Below are 20180 nucleotides of genomic sequence, written 5' to 3'. Positions count from 1 at the left end.
GTCCCTCTGCGTTTATTTCTGATGGCTCGGTGTAACGTGGATGGGAAATTAACGTTTGTCACTTTGCTGTTCTGAGGCGCGGTTAAAACGCTGCTCGGGGTTTTCAGCTCAGTTGAGGTAGTAAATAAAACACTCTTGTCATTGTGATGTGCTACTCGATAGATAAAGTAAGCACTGCCTGGTAATGAAAGCTGTCCTGAATATATCAGCGAGTTTGATACTTGTCTATCTTTCCGAATAATTCCCCCCTAGAAAATCGTGGGTTTTTGAAGAGCAGGAATACAGTGGAGTCTGTGAATGGAACTTATGAAAGTCTCAAGTCCAGTGTTCCCAGCAGGATATACACCTCACGCTGGGGAGAGCAGCTTTTCCTCTTGGGATTTTTCTGGCCCAAAAGCTGCTTGGAAGGAAGGCTGCACACAGCTGGAGACAGTGCAGGGGGAGAGCTAAAAATCCTCCTTGTCCACTACCTCCAGGGCAGAAGCCAGACAAATCGTGACTGAGAGGAGGGACTTGTGTTCTTGGAAGTTTTTTTTTGAGAGTTGTTGGGTGTTTGGGGTAGGTTTTTTGTGTTAAGTCCTTTTTAATGCTGTGAGTTGGAGAATAAGCACTGGTGAGGGCAGCAGCTGTGCAAGGACTTCAGCTGAGATTATTAAAACAAAATACATTATGCATAATTTCTTCTGCATGTTGTAGGAAAAGCAATTATTATTTATGATGTATTTGCTGTGGTCTCAATGGTCCTTTTTCCATGTATGGAGTCCCTGTTATTTTGGCTAAGTGGTGTTTTATCAGTCTACTTAGCCAAAAATACCTCTTCAGACTGGCTTTGGGGAGAGAAAGTGTGGAATGGCCTTTTTGTACATCTTGATGGATGTTTTCTGCATTTCAGACTGAACAGCAAATACCATAAATCATGTCAGCAACACAGCCAGGATCCAAACCCCAAATGCACTGAAATCCTAGGCCCAAATAGGAGCCACTCACCAAGAGCATCTCTGTGAGCTTATTTTGCATTAAAAGACAACGAGGGAGAAGAAGTGAGGCACGATGGGCATGGTCTTAGAAGGTACAAAACTCTCTAACACTTACTGACTGAGGCTGAGAAATCAGACTCCTGCATGCATTATTTCCTGCAGTTGATAGATAAGCTCACACTTTTCTGTCTGTTAGCCACATACATAGCTTGAAATACTATCATTCACATAACACAGCCCATGATCACTTGAAGGTTTTATTTGCATGGATTTCATGAAGAACCACTAAGATCCCAAGCTCAAGACACATAATAAACATCGGGGAAAATAATTAGTTTTTGCCCAATTTTAATCTTCAGTCAATTGCATCATCAGAATAAAAATAGCACTCCAAGTGAAATAGTTCTGGCAGGTACAGTTTGACAACTGTTTTGTACCAGGTGGTGTTGGTTTATTGTGATTCCAGTAAGAAAGGCACTCAGATTCTAAAGTGTCACTTAAAATACCATTTATTGCAGCCAACATTATAACAGTGTAGATAGCCTTACATTCCTTCAGGAGCCCTGGGCTGTCCAGCACCCACCAGGTGCAGCACTTCACACAGATCCTGCCCATGGAAAATTTACACCATTTTGGCCATTCAAGTTATTGCAGGATTTTTGTACAAGGAAACAGCTCTATGGCCAAACATAAAGGATGTACACACCAGAACACATTGCTGCCATTTTCAGATAAAGTGCAGGGCCAGGAGCAGGGCACGTGAGCAGAGTCCACTGTAGGAAGTAATTCTAATTCTAATTCTCAAGGGTGATAAATCATAAGATTGGTTTTCTATATTGATGAAGACTAGAATCATCCACAGATTTCTGGTAGTTTTTGTTCTTTGGAGATATCTTTTAGAGATGTTAGTTTCCCAGTAGCACAGTCAATTGCCAAACACAACCTGCCTTATTCACTGAGCATACCCTAACAGCCTTTCCCCCCTCTTTTTTCCTAACTTTTTGCTCCATAATTTATTCAGGACTTTGGAATCTATAAATAATTATTTATGCTCTTCCCTCAAGATGGATACTCTGAACTATATCATTAACATAAAAAATTATTTTGATTAAATTTCCTAATGAATCTGATTTGCTAACATTATAGCTGTTACTCCTGCTAGAAACATGTAATCTTAAAATACATTAGCATTTCTCCAATTAGAACACAGCTATTCCACTTAAGAAGGAAAGAGACAACTTTTACATGTGGAGATAAGTTGGTAGCTGAGCACTCACAAGGTCACCAGTAAACACAGAACACTCTTATTAAAGTGCATTAAAATACAGTTAGATTCTGTGAAAAGTCACTGAAGAGAAGCAATTGGTGTAGTTCACACATGAATCTTCTAATGGCAGGGATTTAATCTCTGCTTTCAACAGAGTTCAGTGATTTTTTTTGGCAGTTTGGATTTTTAGTAAAAACAATAGAGTGGGAAAACAAACTCAAAACAAAATGCCCCACAAATTGTAGAAAACAACAAAACCCCACCACACCCACACATATAAAAACCAACCAACAACAAAAACAACAACCACACAAAAAAAAAAAACTTCCACAAAGAAACCCCACTAAAACCCTGTGTGCTGCCTTTCTTTTTCTCTTCATTCTTTTTGCTGGCTTCTGTTATTCCTGATTTAAATGACATGCTCAAATCCTTTGCCAGAACAGGATTTGTTTTCCACTCAGAACATAAATACTCCCATTCAGGTCACTAGGTTAGCAGTCCATGCTTAAATGTTTCATTAAAATGAGTGGTTTATACAAGTCTCAGCTGCTCCAGCACTTGGTAGGTTAATCAAGAGGATCATGCATAATCTTAGTACTTGATTTTATATAGTCATACTCATATTTAAATCCTCATTGCTTTTACAGGATTGAATTAACTGAGTAAAACCAGTTTAAGTGAAGTTCATATACAGACAAACTTGCTGTGGAATGAAACCTTTGTTTTTTATGCTTGCCCAAAATAGCTTTAACAAAGTTACAGGACTAACTGCATCCACACCCAAAGTGTGAGTTATTTTAAGCAACTCTTCTGTTTTGATATGTTAGTCTGAATCTTTGCTTATCAAAGACTTTACATTCTGAACCTTTGAAGATAAGATTGACATGTAATCCATTAAACATGAATTAACATCAATCCCACTTAACCAAGAAACCCTTGATAACACTACATAAACTCTAAATTGCTTGTGTGGTACAAAAGCAAGTTCTGATGCAACTTCACATACTTCTGCTTTTCCTGAAAGTTGTCTGAGAGCTCAGCAACTTAATTTAAAATCTGTGCTTATTCTAATTTTGTTTCCTCACCACAGTTAAAAACACGACTGAGGGGAGGGAAAAACTGGCTCTGTCTCACAGAGTGACTCACAGCTTCAGGAAAGAGCTTTAGTTAGACCCTGCTGAGGCTCAGCCTTGAGGGGTCAATCACTTTTCTCTTGGTCCTCTTTGCAGAATTAATTACTCCTCGTTAGCCAAATAATAAGTATTTGTCAGGGAAGTTCTAACCAGAGGAAAGATTACGCACTTGAACCGTTACTAATTTTGTTTTATGCCACTGAGTCAGTTAAACTGACATCAAGGAAAGAATTCCGGCACTTCAGTTTTCTGCTCATTGTTAGCCCAGGGAAAATCTTCCCAGCCTTGGCTACAACAGTCATTTTCATTCTCCACAGGAAAACTAAATGGAAGCAAACAGAAATTGAAGTCCATTAAGCCAACTTTGCAGCAAACTGTGTTCTCAATATCTGCCACTTCACAGCAATGTTTAGGGAGAAAATAAAACTGAAGCAGATGCTAGTGTTTATTATCAATGTGTTAGTTTCTGAATAGACTACTCCTGCCATTAAACATCTCAAGGAAACATTGGGGGAGTGTCTAAAAAAGCAATAAGCATATTTGACATAATAGCATGACCCAATCCTCAAGCCATCTGAGGAATTTGTCTTTTCTGTTATTTTAAAATACTTCAGTAGTTTTAGGTGAAACAGGAAGCAGCATTAGATGCTGATCAGAATGGCAGTTTAGTCTCTCCTACAAGAAACAAAAAGGAATTTTCCATTCACTTCTAAGACTTTCAAAGCAATCTTTGAAGGATTACAGCAAGGCACACATATTTCACTGTAGTTTTCTAGTATCTATAGACATGTGCTCAATACATGCATTTTTATTTAAACTTCAGAAAACAAACATAATGTAGGGTAAAACCTAGGTTACCTTTCAGTTCCTCCCTGGCAGCACACATTTTATTCTACTCTTTCAGCTGATAAGGTATTTCCCACCAAGTTACAGGATTCACCATAGAGAACAAAATACCACAGACACCTTACCTGCAGAGAGGAAGAGGAAATTCAGTCCTATGTGTGCTGCAGTAACCATCTCATACCATCTTTTGGGATGGAAACTGGAAAGAGCCAATGGAAAAAGCCATTTAGGCAGGTTAATATAGAAGACAGTCAGTCAGAATCATAGAATCTTTAATGTGGAAAAGACCTCCAGTGTCATTGAGACCCCCTGTTAACCCAGCACTGCCATGTTCATCACTAAACCATTTCCCTCAGTGCCACTCCACATGTTTTTTGACTTTCAGGGATGGTGGTTCCACCACTTCCCTACCTGTTCCAATGCCTAACAACCTTTAAAGTGAAGAGATTTTTCCTGATGTCCCATCTAAACCTCCTCTGGAGCAGCTTAAGGCCATGTCCTCTTGTCTACCACTGTTACCTGGGAGAAGAGGCTGATCCCCACCTGGCTACAGCCTCCTTTTAAGCTGTTGCAGAGAGCAATAAATGTCTCCCCTGAGCCTCTTTTTCTCCAGGCTAAACACCCCCAGCTCCCTCAGCTGCTCCTCACAGGACACAGCATTGGAGGTGAGGCTTCACCAGTGCCCAGGGGGACAATCCCTGTCCTGCCTCTGCTAGCCACACTACTTAGGACACAAGCCAAGATGCCCTTGGCCACCTGGGCACACTGTGGCTCATGTTCAGCCCCTGTTGACCAGCAGCAGTCCTGCTCCCCTGAGCAGCTTTGCAGGCACTCTGCCCAAACCCCATAGTGCTGCCCGGGGTTGTTGAGACCCAAGGGCAGGACCTGTCACCTCACCTTGTTGAACCTTATACAATGGCCTTGGCCTATCAATCCAGCCTTGACTCAATGTCTACCAGATCAAAAGGAGTTTAAAATCCCACGTGCTAAGGCATGGATCAAATATATGGGGGGATTCTGCCCAGAACATCATAAGTAGATGAGAATGAAAAGAGGCAAGAGCTGCAGAGGCAGAAACATCACCTAAGGTTGGTGAGACTACTAAAGTTTGGGAATAGCAGGTGTTTCTCCTGTACCCCTGTCCTGATCCTGCAAAACCTTGCCTAAAATACTTCAATTATGGTGCCTTCTGCTCTCTGTAAATCAATAGATGAACAAGATCTTCTCCATTAGGATGCAGGCTGAACACGTAGAACCTTCCTGTGTGTAAATTCAACAACACCAGCAGGTTTTATGTCCATTAGCCCACTTGTCTGGCAGAAACCTGAGGGATACACAGAAAATCATTAATCAGAATCAGACCAAATAGTCTGCTTTCATCGTGAGTCAAACATAAATCAGTTTAGACCAGCATGATAACTCGTTGTGCTAAATGCTCATATTGTGTATTGCAAGGAAGTCAAATGACTGGCAAAAGGAAGATCTTTGAAACCAATGCTTCAGCTTTTTCAAGACTATCCAGAATCTTAAATTAATTTTTAGGCGTGCACAACCTCAGATCTCTGAGCAACACGTTAAACAATAATAAATTGCTTCCTGTTTAATTAGGCACAGCAATATTCTCTCCTTGGGGCACCTCCCTTTCCCCTTGCCCAATCCCATTATACTTTGGGAAGATAGAATCTTCATCCAATTCCAACTCTCAGACAGAAGCGGGACCTCTGTTTCCTGAGAGCTGTCCTGCCCAGTTTCCTGCTGCTTTCTCTGTGCTGTGTTTCTGGAGCTGAGAACCTTCTGTCAGCTCAGCAGGACTCCCTCAGAGGCTTCCAGGCTTCACTGGAGGGAGGGAGGGCTCAGCAGGCCACAGTCCTGATTGAACTCTGCTGGCCACCTTTAGACCCAGGTCCTCAAGCCTGGTTGTAGCAGGGATATTTGTAGGTAGCACTCACGGAGGTTTAGTAAACATACACACACGTTACACACCAAACCACACAGACAGACACATCGTGCCTTTCCCAAACCCACACAACCAAAGGGTGAGTGGGGATGGACAAATTAAAGGATGCTTACCTGAGCTACTGCTGGCAAGAATGTTCAGTCACTGCTGCAGAACAAAACACCTTGTAACAATCAGGGTTGAGTGTGAGACCAGCACGCAAACACTTCAAAGACAAACATTCAGTGCACGGTTAATTTTGTCCAGCAGGTGTTGCTGGAGACTACAAAACAGGAAAGGTCCAGCTGGCCAGCTTTAGGGAGGGTGTCAAACACACGGTGCTGCCCTGCCCCAGATCAGCAAGGACAGGGTGCCTAAGTATACTTCTAGTCATGAAACTTTTCAATGTTATAAAGTAATGCAAGCTGTGACACTGAAATCATACTTTGGGATATACAAGCAGTGCCTAACTCCAGTTCTAAGTGGAGGTAAAACTTGTCTGTGACTTCTAAAATAAGCCAACTTGACAGTAAGATTGCAGGTTCTACATTTTAGTAATTCAGATCCATTCCAGCTAATAAGGTAACAGGATACTTGGAAACCGAAAAATGAACCCAACAAAAACTATAAAAAACCCCTAGACAACTGTTGTGTGGATACCTTACCAAAAACAAACAAACAAAAACCATAGAAAAATGTCCTCCAATTGTATTTTGACAGTAATGGCATAAACAGAATTTCATGTAGTATTTGAATACCAGATGTGATTCAGTATTTTTTAAAGTATACAATTTATGATTCAATTCGACGGTTTAGCTTGCAAACCCATCAGTATTTCTACAGACAATGGAAAGGTTTGAATTGCAAGATGAACTACCCAAACAGTGAATCAGTCCTTGATACTTGAAATTAATTTCTCAGTGTTAAATGGTGTTGTGTCTTTATAGGAAACTTGAGTCTGCAGGAGCTTTATTCCATCACACCACCCACTTTTCAGCCAGAAGATGCAGAAAGACTGAGCAAGACCAAGCAGGTAATGTTGGCCTCTAATGCATCATGAGAAGATGGAGAAGACAAAGGAGTAGACAAATGTCTAGAGGAGGTAGGATACAAAATACCTGCTTTCAAGTATTTTTACATTCACTTTGAGTTCTTCATGTCAAGTCATGTAGTCTGATCAAAATAGTTAAGCTTTGGAAATTTAAGCTAGATGAATTCAGGAGAAATATGGTACATTTGCCACCCAACTCAAATGCTTGCTTCTTAAATTCAGATAAAGCTTTCCTCTTCAAGTGATGAAGCTCATCCTGTTATACCATGCTTGGCTGAATCTCAACTAATATCCAACTCTACATTTTTGCAAGAGGTGAGAAGCTTCTTCTTCCACCTGCACAGGCAACTTGCTCAACTACAGACAAGTTTTGCCCAAGTCTTGTTTTTGCAATAATTTGTAAACTACCAAAATTAGTGTAAGATTGTTCCTATTTTAAAAAAAAGAACTCCCCTTCAATGTCAGTAAAAATAGATACCACTTCTTACTCAGTAAACATCTGAATCATGAATCACTGGATGTTGGGAATATTCATGCATTAACACACACTTCCCAAATTCTCTGTTCCTTCCCACTAGCCATTGTTGCAGCCAGGATTCACTACCTCACCATCTGCATCAGAAAGGCTCATGAAAACTCAGGATAAAATTTTGAGATTCTTACTACTCCCCTACACTACTTTAGAACCCTGAAATACCCTTTTAAATACTGTCCTCGGCACACAGGAAAAAGCTAAAACGTCTGAAGTCACTCTAGTCCTATGGTTTAAACAGGGCACCCCTTCAATGGCACACAAAACCTGTGACCAGCACTAGACTAGACCTACAAAATTCTTCAGGTTGGGAAATGACCTTTAAGATCATGGAATCCAGCTGTTAACCCAGCACTGCCAAGTCCACCACTCCACCATGTCCCTAAGTGCCACAAGCACACAGCTTTTAAATAACCCCAGGGATGGTGACACCACCACTTCCCTGGGCAGCCTGTTCCAATGCTTGACAACCGTTTCACTGAAGAAATGGTTCCTAATATCCCATCTAAACCTCCCCTAGCACAACTTGAGGCTGTTTCCTCATGTCCTATCTCTTGTTATTTGGGAAAAGAAGCCGAGCCTCACCTGGCTACAAGCTCTCTTCAGGCAGCTGTTGAGTGATGAGGTCTCTCCTGAGCCTCCTTTTCTCCAGGCTAAACACCCCCAGCTACTCCTCACAGGACTTGTGCTCCAGACCCTTCCCCAGCTCCCATTTCCCCTCTCTGGACTCTCTCCAGCCTCTCAATATCTTTCTTGCAGTGAGGGACCCCGAACTGGACACAGCACTCGAGGTGTGGTCTCACCAGTGCCCAGTGCAGGGGACAATCCCTGCCCTGCTCCTGCCAGACTCACTATTGCTGGTCCAGCCCAGGATGGCTTTGGCCACCTTGGCCACTTGGCTCACGTTCAGCCCGTGTTGTCCAGCCCAGGTCCTTTTCCACTGGGCAGTTTTCCAGCCACTCCTCCCCCCAGCCTGCAGCACTGCCTGCGGTTGTTGTGACCCAGGGGGAGGATCTGGAACTTGGCCTTGTTGAACTTTGTGCAGTTGTATCCTCAGCCCACTGCTGCAGCCTCTCCAGGTCCCTCTGCAGAGCCTTTCTGCCCTCCAGCAGATCCTCACTCCTGCACAACTTGGTGTCACCTGCAAACTGCATCTTTCCCAATGCAATACCATTCCTGAGGCTGCAGAGACAGGCTGCTGTGGACACTAACACATGGAGTAGGATCCTTCTCCTAACTATCAGCAAGTGTCCTATCTCACCCAGTCCCACTCTCATGAGAAGGACTCACAAGCATTAGGCATGAGTGGGAAGCAGATCTCATCAGGACTTGCCATAGTATATTCCCAACTCAGTATTTTATTTCTGTAACTAGAAGTTAAATAAGTGTTACAAGATATTAAACAAACAAAACTTTTAACTTTAATATTCAAATTCAACACTAGTAGGAACAAATAGAGCACAAAAGGGAAACATTGTTTAAAGTAAAATGAATGAAGAGACAAGCCAGTAATCAGAACAGTTCTTCTGTCAGCCTAGGTTCAATATCAGCACCGGTTCCATGGCCACGTTCTGTTGCACATTTTGGAACTTCAAACTGAATAGTTAAGTTGTTGGCATCCCAGACTGCAGTTTCTGTATAGTACACTATAAGCATGATCAAACTTATGTACATAAACAATGAAAAACAACCTGAACACACTAAACAACTATTTACAAGTATTCCAACACAAGAAAAAAAAAAAAAAAACAAACATACAATAGCCACAAGAATGGGCAACTGAAGAAAATATGAACATTCAGAGAACCTTATTAGAAAGAACAAAACATCAATAGCAAAGACATTAACAATTGCACTAAACTAATACAGAGTCCAAAATATTAAGTTGGTGCATTTTTTCACAATGCACTAGCTTTGAGAGAAAAATGCTGCCTTCACTAAAATGCAGCTTACATTTGTTTCACTTAATTGCTTTAAAAAGAAGCCTATTAACACAATAATGATTGTTTTAATGCTACAGTTTACAGCAAGGACATTGAACTAAAAATAGCAGCAGTTCCACATGGCACTTAATTCCACAGGTTCCTAAGCTGTGGTTTATGCAATGCCTACAAAGTGCTCCCAGTTGAATAAACAAATAAAATTCACAACGAAAGTCTACCTGACATCAGGTACGTTGACTGTAGGTGGCCTTAAAGCCTGTCTTTCAAAATTTATTCCCCCTCTGCTCCAAAAAAAAAAATTAATTATCAAAGTAAGGCCCCCTCCCTTCCTTCTTAAAAAGATTAGGGATATTGCTTCTTATTACAAAGCTGTAACACTACAAAGCAGCACACCACTATAGTGGTTAACCCTGGGACAACGTAACATCTAACAGTGTAACCGAAGGCTTATGGAAAAACATCCAGGATCCTCTACAGACAGGACAGTAACCGAGTCCATCACTCCAATGGTTCATATACAATCAGCCACAGAGTACAGGGAAAACCCCAGCAGCTGTAAATAGCTGTAGAACTGGCGATACTGATGGCAGGACAGGAGCCAGGCAGAGGAGCAGTGCCGTCTCTGCAGCTGCCTGCACTCCGTGCTCAGTAGATGGTGAGGCTCAGGGAGCGGTTCATCTTCTTGCCGATGAGCCGCGACGGGCGGCTCTGTGCCGTGGACCTCGTGCTCATCCTGTCCGTGAACAGCGCTCGCTCCTCGGCCGCCGCCTTGGCCAGCTGGGCCTTCTTCAGCTCTCTGCAACACAGGGACACCGTCACACACCCAGCACAGCCGCCAGGACACAGCCTGTCACAACACGGACAGCAAACCACCGACAGCACGTCACAGCTCAAGCCTTCACGTCAATTTTAGGTCATACTGAGAGTTTTGATTCACACCCACCTGTTTCCAACCAGAGGGCAGAGCTGGGATCCTTGTCTAGGATTTCTTTTGAAAAGCAAGGGAAGGAAATGAAAAATTCACACTACTCAAGATTCTGAAAACCAGCCTGTTACAAATAGCTTCAATTACCAGGACACAGTGGGGTGCTTTTACTTCCTAGCACAAGGCACGTGTTAAGGCAGAGTTCATTACTGAGGCTTGCCCAAAGGAAGCAGATTCAGCCACACCTGATCTTCTGTGTGAGACTCAGACACTTAGAGCACAGGTGTGGGTAACTGGCAACAGACAACTCGGGAAGCATCCTTTCCCTTCTGCATAGCCACATCAAAAGCTCATCACCACCTCCATGGTTTTTGCCTAACAAAAATGGAAGCCTGCGAGGCAGAGTCACTGAAGGCAGCACAGGCCAGCTGTTCTGCTTCAGAGAATTACCAATACCCAAGCTGAGGACAAAGTTTAATTTAACTCTGGATAAAATAAAACATTCCAACTAAAGAGCACAGCTGTCTTTATAAAGGTTTCCCCTATACACTGCTTTTCTCCTTTCTTCAAATACTGACATATGGCTAAGCCTCAGCCTTCCCCATACTCTCTTCCTTCCACTATCTCAAACTATCCATTAAAGAATTTTCTCTGCTATAAGAGCTAGTATTTATAATTTTACTTCACATCTGGCTGCAAAGCAAAATGAAATTTTAGAAGCTTGCTGCATATTGGTGTAGGTGTGTTCAGTTTTAAGCTACATGTTTTAATTTAATAAGCAATTCCCATTCTTGTAAGCCAAAGTATTATTCATTAACACCCGTGCCCCATCTAATCACCCCCATTTCATCACTGTGCCAGTTGACTGTAAGACAAGGCAGTCAATTTTCAGTCCTCTTCCTTGTGAACATCAGTCACAAATACACACAGGTGTGCTCACCCAACCACCACACCATTACCAGGAAATTGAGTTTTACAATATCCTTCTACTCTTCCCTAGAAGTCTTGACTTCTTGCCTAAAAGTCTTGAATTCTTCCTTCCTCTGAAGAGGAAAATAGAGTAGAAAAGCTAAGTTGCCTTAAAAGGATTCTTTTCACTGAAGATGACTTACAAACAAAAGTGGTATTTTAAATGGTTCAAATGCAGAAACTTAAGAAAAAACAAACCCAAACCAAAAATAACTCCTTTCCCCCCAAACTACCTGAAGTCTCTTATGGAGCACTATACCACACAACATTAAAAATTACCGTGACTAAATGTTGTTTTTAAATTATTCTTGCATTTACAAGGATGTATCCTTGTTGCCAGGCCAGGCATCTTCACAAAACACTAGCTTTGCCAGTCTTCTCTTTTAAGTGATGCAAAAATATTTTGTCTTCATACAAGCAAGCAATTTACCTCAGCAAATCTGCCCTTTAGCAACCTGCACAAATCGTCTGATCATTCTTTCAATGTAATTCATAATATTATAAAGATAACCAGCTAATCTCGTACATCTGGCTGTGGTCAGACTAGCAATGGCAAGATAAGCAGGCAGCAATGGAGTGAACCTGAACATGAAATTAACATCTCCATCCAAGACCAACAATTAAAAAAGAATTCAGTTTCCTATATTCCCTCATAAAAGCCTGCCTATTACACATAACACATGCAAAGATAATCGTAGTCAAAGAGTCAGATGGCTGCTTATTAACTTACTAACTCATTCCCTGAAACTTAAGCAGAAATCAGACTTTCCTAAAGGGAATCTCTTCTTCCAAGCTTAAATTTAGAGTGAGTGCTGAGCCAGGGGTAGGACAAGATGACCTCTGGATACAAATGATTCTCTGGTAACCCAATAACACCACTGTGTACAGGTCGAGTTAATGCAGTAACATTCCTGATGTGCTACTTCATTTAAGTTCAAAATAGGTAATTTAAGTACTTTTCCAACATTGCAATGTACAAATTACCTAGGAGAACACAGACTCAAATCATACAGATGTAAGCTACACTATACCTGTCACAAAAGTGTGCACTGTCCTGAAACATTTGCTTAAAAGCATAATGTTTCTTATGCCTTGAATACTAATAGTGCTGTTGAGATTCCCTTAGCATGTTCAAGCACTTCTTTCTGTGGAGAAAGTTCCTTTTTAAAGTTCCATGACCCAATTTGTACTCCCAGGAATGCACATGCATACAGATTTGCGGGTCTCACCCACAAACAAGGACACTGCTGTTTTATCATCACTTCACTCTCAGGTGAGGTTAGAAATGAAGCCCTGGTGAAGGACCCAAGATCTACTTACTTCTGCAGGAGCGAGTTCTTGAACTTCTCAGCATTGAGCTCTATCCGGAGCTGCTCCGCGCTCTTTTTTGCGGCAGAGAGAAGCACTGAATGCTTCACCAGTGCCACAGCTGAAGGCCTTTTCTCAGGATCAGGATTAATCATAACCTTGGGGGGAAAAAAAGGAAATAAGGCATCCTTGTTAAGGCCAGCAAGACAATAAATTACACTCATCAGCAAGCCACTAGAACAGGAGTTCTTACTTTTAATAAGTCTAGCAATTCTTGAGAAAGCACTTGTGGTAGTCTGGGCAGCTTTCCTTGCCGAATTTCATGCCATTGGTCCCCATTAGTTGGAAGTGGCTCAGCCCCAGCAGCACAGACAACAGTCAGAGCCAGAGCAAAAATATCTGCTTTCGGCAAGTGAGTGTAGTTCTTGAAAAGAAAAAAGAAAAAATAAATTCACCATTTTTTTTTTTCCCAAAGCAAACAGCAGGCAGGCCTAACATCACTTTGCCACAAACAGAACACTTACCTCTTGTAGGACTTCATTTGCAAGGAAACGGCTGTCACCTTCTTCCACCTGAGGACTAGAGACTCGAGTTACATGGCCCAGGTCACCTGCAAGGAGAAAAAAAAGTTACTTTTCAGAAGACAATGAGATGATATAATTATTTTTGCATATAAGCGTGCTGTTTCTCACCTATTTTAAATATGACTCTATCAGATGACCAGTCATCATCATCACCTTCCTCTAGAGTTATACTCGGGACTGATGTTCTAGATATGAAAATGTTACCTGGAAAAGAGCAGAATTGTTAGAATAAACATTTCTGTACAATTTCTACTTGACCTAGTTTCACTACAGTTTGCTTTCGCCATGCAGAAGTTTTATTTGTATATAAACCCTGTTCAAAGAGTGAGAATCTATAACTGACTTGCTGTGGCCCCTCTGCTGGGAAGGCAGCCAAGTGTTATGCAAGTAGAGTCAATTACACAAAAAGGACCCAAGATAAACTCAACAGTTTAGGTCTGCAGGCCAATTTTATAACTGACATCTTTGTGCTCCTATTCACAACTTCAGGGAAGAATTTACAGTTAGTAAGGCGTGGCTAACTGTTCATTTTTCTACAGTAGATTAAATGAACTGAGCAAGTTGTCAATAGAGAGTAAAGTAGTTACAAACTTACTAGGTTTGATATCCATGTGTACCAGGGACATTGAATGAATGTACTTTAAACCTCGAGCCACTTGAAGCAGCAGGTCCTTCAGTTCTGGTTCAGTAAAGTAACGCATATTCCTGTAATTTTCACTTATGGCATCTGCTAAACTGCCACCTGAAACAGCATTAAAAAAAAAAGTTATTTTTTTTACATCAAACAGCTGACAAAGTAACAACTAGCTCCCAAAATTAAGTGACTATGTCACAAAGAACTTGCTGGAAATATGAAGTGTAAAATACAATGCTGTATCCTCTTTTTAGACATATAACAATATAATAAAATTATTTTTTCCTGTAGTTGTCACACAAACTAACAGGATATCAACACAAGGGAAAGGGCTCTCTCTCTCTCTTCCAAATCTCTGTCAGGGCATCAACAGTCACAAAAGGCTTCAGAAATCAGATTTCATCTCCCTTTTTAATGGAAACTCTAGCAGTTTTCTCTATTCCAGCCTGTACTACTGTACAGGAGAAAGAACAGTTCTGCTGCTCACAAACACCTCACAGTACTTTGAGTATGCTTGAACATGCATGACTTGGTCTGCAACTTTGTACAGTTTTTCTTCATCCATCTGATAGGCCTTTTCCAGAAAGAAATATCAGTGACTTGAGAGAAAGACAGCACAAGCTAATGTTAAGAGCTCGTAGATATCTGTCTGTCTTCTTTACTTACCATTGCAATATTCATTCTGTATAAGCATGTGATCATCTTCTGCCCATGCAGAGTAGTACCTCACTACATGAGAATGCTGTCCCAGAACTGCATGTGCATAGACCTCTCTCAAAGCATTCTGCCTGTTAGTCACAAAAAACAACAGCACATGTGAGTATTGTGAGGTGAAATTAGTACAATTTCTTCTTACAGTAAGGATTTCTAATTAAAATCTTACTATTCAATTCTGTGGCACCCTAAGCTGGATTTGTATTTATGTCCAAACAGCAAAAATAATTTACATTACACAAAAGACTTAATGTGTGGAACATAAAAAAAAAAAAAAAAAAAAAAAAAAAAAAAATCAGAGTTTTGTGTGGGAGCCACACTTCCATTACATACTTGCCAACCAGTAGCAATAGCAAACTTTGAGATGCATGACTGAAGTTTTAGAGAAAAAAATAAAAATGCTCATAAGCCAAGGGTTTGACTGAACTCAACATTCCCTAAATTCTAAGTCTTGTTATGCAATTTTGTGCAACCCAGACCAGTGGAGTTTTTTGTTCTAACTATTTGAGCACACTATAGTGTGTTCAAAAATAATATAAACTATTTGAACAACTATTCCCCAAACTATTGAAGTGTGGGGAAAAGTCCTGAATCACAGGCTCATTCACAAATGCCAAAAAATACTCCCAAACTGACTTAACTCATCTGTAGGTCACTCAAGCTGACAAAGATGAGGACTTCCTTTTATCTCTCAAAGAATCACCTTTGCAAGGAAGTGTTATTCTCACTTGGAGAACAGTCTATTTCCACTCAGAATACTGGGACAAACATCTGGCAGGAGAGAGGCCAATCAGCCTTTTCTCCCCAGTACTGCACAATACCTGGGTAGTGGGTGGGGAAGAATAATAAGTAGCTTAAATATTGTAACTATTTTACATTTAATTCATGTTCGTTTTATACTTTGCTCTTAAATGCCTTCCCTAGACACCAACACCAAGAAAAAACCTCTAAGTTTCAAGAGCAGGAAGTACTCACTCATCCACTGAGCCAGCCAAGGGTTTCTTGGAGCGTTTTATTGCATAGATGCAGCCATCCAGCCTCTTCACACACTTAAACACCGAGCCAAATTCACCAGACCCAATCTTCTCCAATTCATGGAATTCGGTTGCATACCGTGACTTCATGTTACTCTCGGTTATTGTTATCCTCTGCAAAGATAACCAAGGAAAATATTTAGATCTGCAGATGCACAAAGTGCAAAAACTCATATCAAGGTTTAAAGATTAAGTACCTTAGCAGGTCTCATGGTTTCCTCTTCAGGCTCTCCATCACTTGGTTCCATGTCCTCTCCACAAGAGCTGAAATTCACACCAGAAATAACATGGTTTAAGTAAACTTAAAACTGAAACCCAGAAGCTGTTGAATTTTTTCTGAGATCTACTTCTATTCTATCTGATTTTAATTACCTAATTGAACACTAGACATCTGTAAACACAAGCACATAAAACTGCCATGCTAATATCTCTGTAATTTCTTTCTTCATGCTTCACACTTGTATTTAATGCATTTTTTTCCTCCTCAAAAAAGACTGTGCATGGCTCATTCCATGAGTGGAAAAAGACTAGGACACAGCCTAGTCTATCTTCTCTGTACAGTAATTAAAAGATTTAGTGCTAAATTATTATATTTTATGATATTATGTGTCTTAAAGCACATACTTTAAGAGCTGCATTATACATTGCTAACAACCTGCAAGAAAAAATACTTTATTAGAAGCGATTTCTAACAAAATTTTTGCAGCCAAGAGTAGCTCTAAATACAAGCTTAACAAAGGAAGCTACAAGTCACTCACTCATTCCAGTGTATCCTCTTCCTCCTACGACATTTGCCTTCAGAGTTGTGAAGGAACATGGAATCGGGAGTGAAGGGATTGATGTTCACATGAGGTGTTTGTCTAAAATCTTCTTCTTGCTTCTCTGATTTCCCAACATTCATAAACAGTGAGCCCCCTCGAAGTTTGACTGAGCTGGAGCCTAAACCTTGTGCTTTCGAAAGCAAACTCTGTATTTAAAAAACAAAAACAAAACAAACAAACCAAAACATTTACAGCTATTTATAGCCTTGATATTGCCTTAGGCATATAACAGTCAGGTCATGCCTGAAGCCATCATTACAGTATTGTCTAATTAAAGTTAGCATCAGTTGTTTAAATATCTGCATTTCCATCAAAAAGAATTTCTAAGCAACTATTATGCTTTGTACTCTACGCAGAAACAGTTCAAGCAAACAAGTATTAAAATTATTTTTAAAAGATAGGAAAGATGATGATTAATCTTTTTCTGTCTTGAATAATTTCATCACCTGAACTTCTTGGACAAATCTTTGTCCATTAAATGAACACAGATGAAACTCGAGGACAATCCTGTACTGTATCACCATGATTTTCATTTGTGTCATGTGGAAGCTAGGTCAGACACGAAATGATCTTTGGTTTCTACAGATTTAGGTGACAATCCTAAAAAAATTAGCAAATGCAACATTTAATATTGCATTTAATACTGGTGCATTTTGAGCCTACAAAAAATGGTTCAAGAATTGAGAGCAAGGCTGCACTGTCAAATACCCAAAACTGATCTTCTGGGTGGTAATTTGCCAGACCAGACATCTTCCAGGCACATGATGAAACCTCTCCCAGTTACACTGGGAAGTCTGCACCTGAGCCTCCTTCATCCTGGTGAGGATGCTGACGACTGGATCACAGGCAAGAGCATCACCTTATCCTAACAACAAAATAAAGATTTGACAGGACTAAAGCCTAAATCACCACGGGGAAGAATACTCAGCACATGGGAATCTCAACTGCAGTCTTCAAATGTGCACCAGATTTGCACCTGTGCTTCTCAGGACACACTCCTGTACTTCCACTGGATACCTGAACCAATTGATTCCTCCAGAGATAACCTATGTAGAATCTGGGCACCTAATTTAAGAATCCCACTGAATTGCTGTGTTAAGAATTTGTTTTTAGTATCACATTCCACAAAACTTTTGTATCTCTGAAGCATCTGCTCCTGACAAGTATAATCATCACCAGTTTTACCCTTTACAAACTTGTACTGATTTTTACCAGTGAAACTCACTAGAGATGGAAGCTGAAGAAAACCAATTAAGAAGGAAGCCTTCCTCGCACCTTAAGTCAGTTGTTTTCCATCTATAGTCTATAGACCCCTGGGAGATTATCCCTGGGGATTATCCCAGGATTACTTCTAAAGGGCTATATGAAAAGTAATGAAGAAAGGAAGGCAATTATCACTAGATTTAAATCCACTATACGGGATTTTACACAGCGTCGAGTTCAAAAGTTGAAATGCCTTCCAAAAGTCTGCTATTGACGGAGTTAAGAGCTACCCATCTCTCCCTCTAAACTTTGGACTCCATCAGTTTAACACCATCGACTGCTCACACAGCCTTTCACGTTTGATACAGGAATGCAGATGCTGAACCAGCGCTGGCACCACGACAGCAGCACTCCAACAGGACAGGATCACAGAACCCATCAGGAGAAGCGCCCCGAGACCACCGAGCCCAGCCTGCGACCCGGCACCGCCGTGTCACCCAGCCCACGGCACTGAGTGGGGAAAGGCACAGCCTTTCCTACACACCCCCAGGCACGGTGACTCCACCGCCTCCCAGGGCACGCCATTCCGATGTCTGATCTCTCTTCCTGTGAAGAAATTCCTCCTAGGACGTGCCAGCTCACCGAGACACACGCAGGATCACACCCCAAGTCGAGCTTTAACTTTTTGGCTACACCCCTGCCAACGCCCACTCAAGCACTTTAGGAGTTTTAACACTCTACTCTCGCACTTCTCAAACACGCTTTCCACAAAACACTGCCCAACTCTAAAAACTTTTTTAAAGTTTCTGTATGACCAGCACCTAAGTGGGCAGCTCGCCCCGTGCCCGTGTCCCGTCGGGAGGCGGCGCCGCCCGGCCCGGCCCAGCCCCGCCCCGGCCCGGCCCAGCCCAGCCCGGCCGGAGCCCCCGGCGCGGAGCCGAGCGGCGCCCCCGCCGTTACATAACGGACCGGCCGGGCCCGGCCCCGCCCCGGCTCACCTTGGGCGTGTGCGGCGTGTCGAAGAGCCGCAGCTTGCGCAGGGTCTTGTGCGGCGGCGTGCCCGGGTAGTCGGGCAGCGGCGAGCCGGGCTCCTCGCCCCGCGCCCCCCGGTACCCGCCGGCCGCCGGGTGCGGCGGGGAGCGCTCGCAGCAGCGCCGGCCCTTGTGCGGGGCCAGCGGCGAGGGCGAGTCGAGCAGGAAATAGGCTCCGGGTGACTTGACCGGCGAGGAGCCGAAGCCCTCCTCCTCCCACGAGTCCCCTTCGTCCGGCAGCGGCGCCGCCGCCGGCTCCATCTCCTCCTCCTCCTCCAGCAGGGGCGGGTCGCTCCGCGCCGGGGTGCGCGCGGCCGAGAGCGGCGAGTCCGCCTCCTGGAACGCCGAGTCCTCGCCGGTGCTGTTGGCGCTGCTGCTGCCGCAGCCTTCCTCCTCCTCCTCTTCCTCCTCCTCCTCGCAGTCGCTGTGGGCGCTCAGGAACAGCAGCTTCTGCCGGATCGGGGCCGCCGCCCGCCGGGCCGAGACGCGCCGCGGCGGCGCCGCCCGCTGCAGGCTGAGGAAGCTCATGGCGGCCGCGCCGCTCCCGCTGCGCTGCCCGCGCTCCGCCCGCGTGCGCCGCCGGTTCTGCTCGCGCCGCCCGAGAACGGCCCCGCCGCGCGCCGTTCGGACTCCGCGGCTTTCCCGCGACCGTTGGTCACGTGCCGCGCACGCCGGCCAATGGCGCCCGCCCACCGGGTTTGAAAACACGGCGCGCGGGGCGGGGCCGCTTTGGCGCGAGCGGGGGGGCCGGGCCGGGCCGGGCCCCGCCCCCAGGCGGCCGCGCGGACGTGTCCGCCCGTGAGGCGCGCGCCCGCCGCCATTTTAGCCCCGGGGCGGCCCCGCCCGGGCAGCGGGAACCGCCCGGAGACGGCGACCGGGGCCAGCGCCCGAGCGGCCCGGGCACCGCCGGGGACACCGCCCGAGGAGCTCCGGGACACCGCGGGTACACCGCGCCACCCGGCCAGGCTGCCGCTGCCCGCTCCCCTGCAGCGTGGTCTCGCTCCCGTTGAGTTGCTAGAATTGAGCGCGGAAAAATATCTCTAATAACAGTCTTTAATATAAAAACAATGATAATAATAACACTAATAATAATAGCAGCAGCTTCTGCGCCAGTTAAGAACGCCTTTTTCCTGTATTAAGCGCAGACTCAGATCACTGTATCCCGGTAATCGCTGCACGTGGTTTAAAGGGCAGCGGCGCAGGGGCCTGAGCGCAGCCCGGGCTGCTCCTCCTGGGGCCGCTTCCACACGGACCCGGTCCCGCTCGGCAAAG

The 20180-nt window shown here is 43.5% G+C and overlaps 1 protein-coding gene across 1 annotated transcript; it reads right to left on the bottom strand.

Moving 5' to 3' along the window:
- Positions 1–9138: 9138 nt before the first annotated feature.
- On the bottom strand, positions 9139–19451 carry WEE1 (WEE1 G2 checkpoint kinase). The gene is made up of 11 exons (XM_014876368.2): positions 18876–19451; positions 16612–16820; positions 16051–16117; positions 15795–15967; positions 14772–14893; positions 14067–14213; positions 13580–13675; positions 13412–13497; positions 13141–13311; positions 12900–13045; positions 9139–10481 (listed from the first exon to the last, which is right to left on the bottom strand). The coding sequence occupies exons 1-11, from the start codon at positions 19434–19436 to the stop codon at positions 10331–10333; spliced, it is 1929 nt and encodes a 642-aa protein (XP_014731854.1). The 5' UTR covers positions 19437–19451; the 3' UTR covers positions 9139–10330.
- Between the last annotated feature and the right edge of the window lie 729 nt (positions 19452–20180).

The sequence above is a fragment of the Sturnus vulgaris genome, chromosome 18, assembly GCF_052056855.1.
Source record: "Sturnus vulgaris isolate bStuVul1 chromosome 18, bStuVul1.hap1, whole genome shotgun sequence".
Taxonomy (NCBI): Eukaryota; Metazoa; Chordata; class Aves; order Passeriformes; family Sturnidae; genus Sturnus; species Sturnus vulgaris.
Note: the sequence above shows the minus strand (reverse complement) of the source record. Positions and strands in the feature narration are given on the sequence as shown.

Coding starts and splice junctions, on each gene's coding strand:
- WEE1 (XM_014876368.2), bottom strand. CDS start 19,436: ATGAGCTTCCTCAGCCTGCAGCGGGCGGCGCCGCCGCGGCGCGTCTCG. Junction 16,821..18,875: donor ACACGCCGCACACGCCCAAG/GTGAGCCGGGGC, acceptor TTTTAAATACAG/AGTTTGCTTTCGAAAGCACA. Junction 10,482..12,899: donor AAGAACTCGCTCCTGCAGAA/GTAAGTAGATCT, acceptor CCTGTGTTGCAG/AGAGCTGAAGAAGGCCCAGC.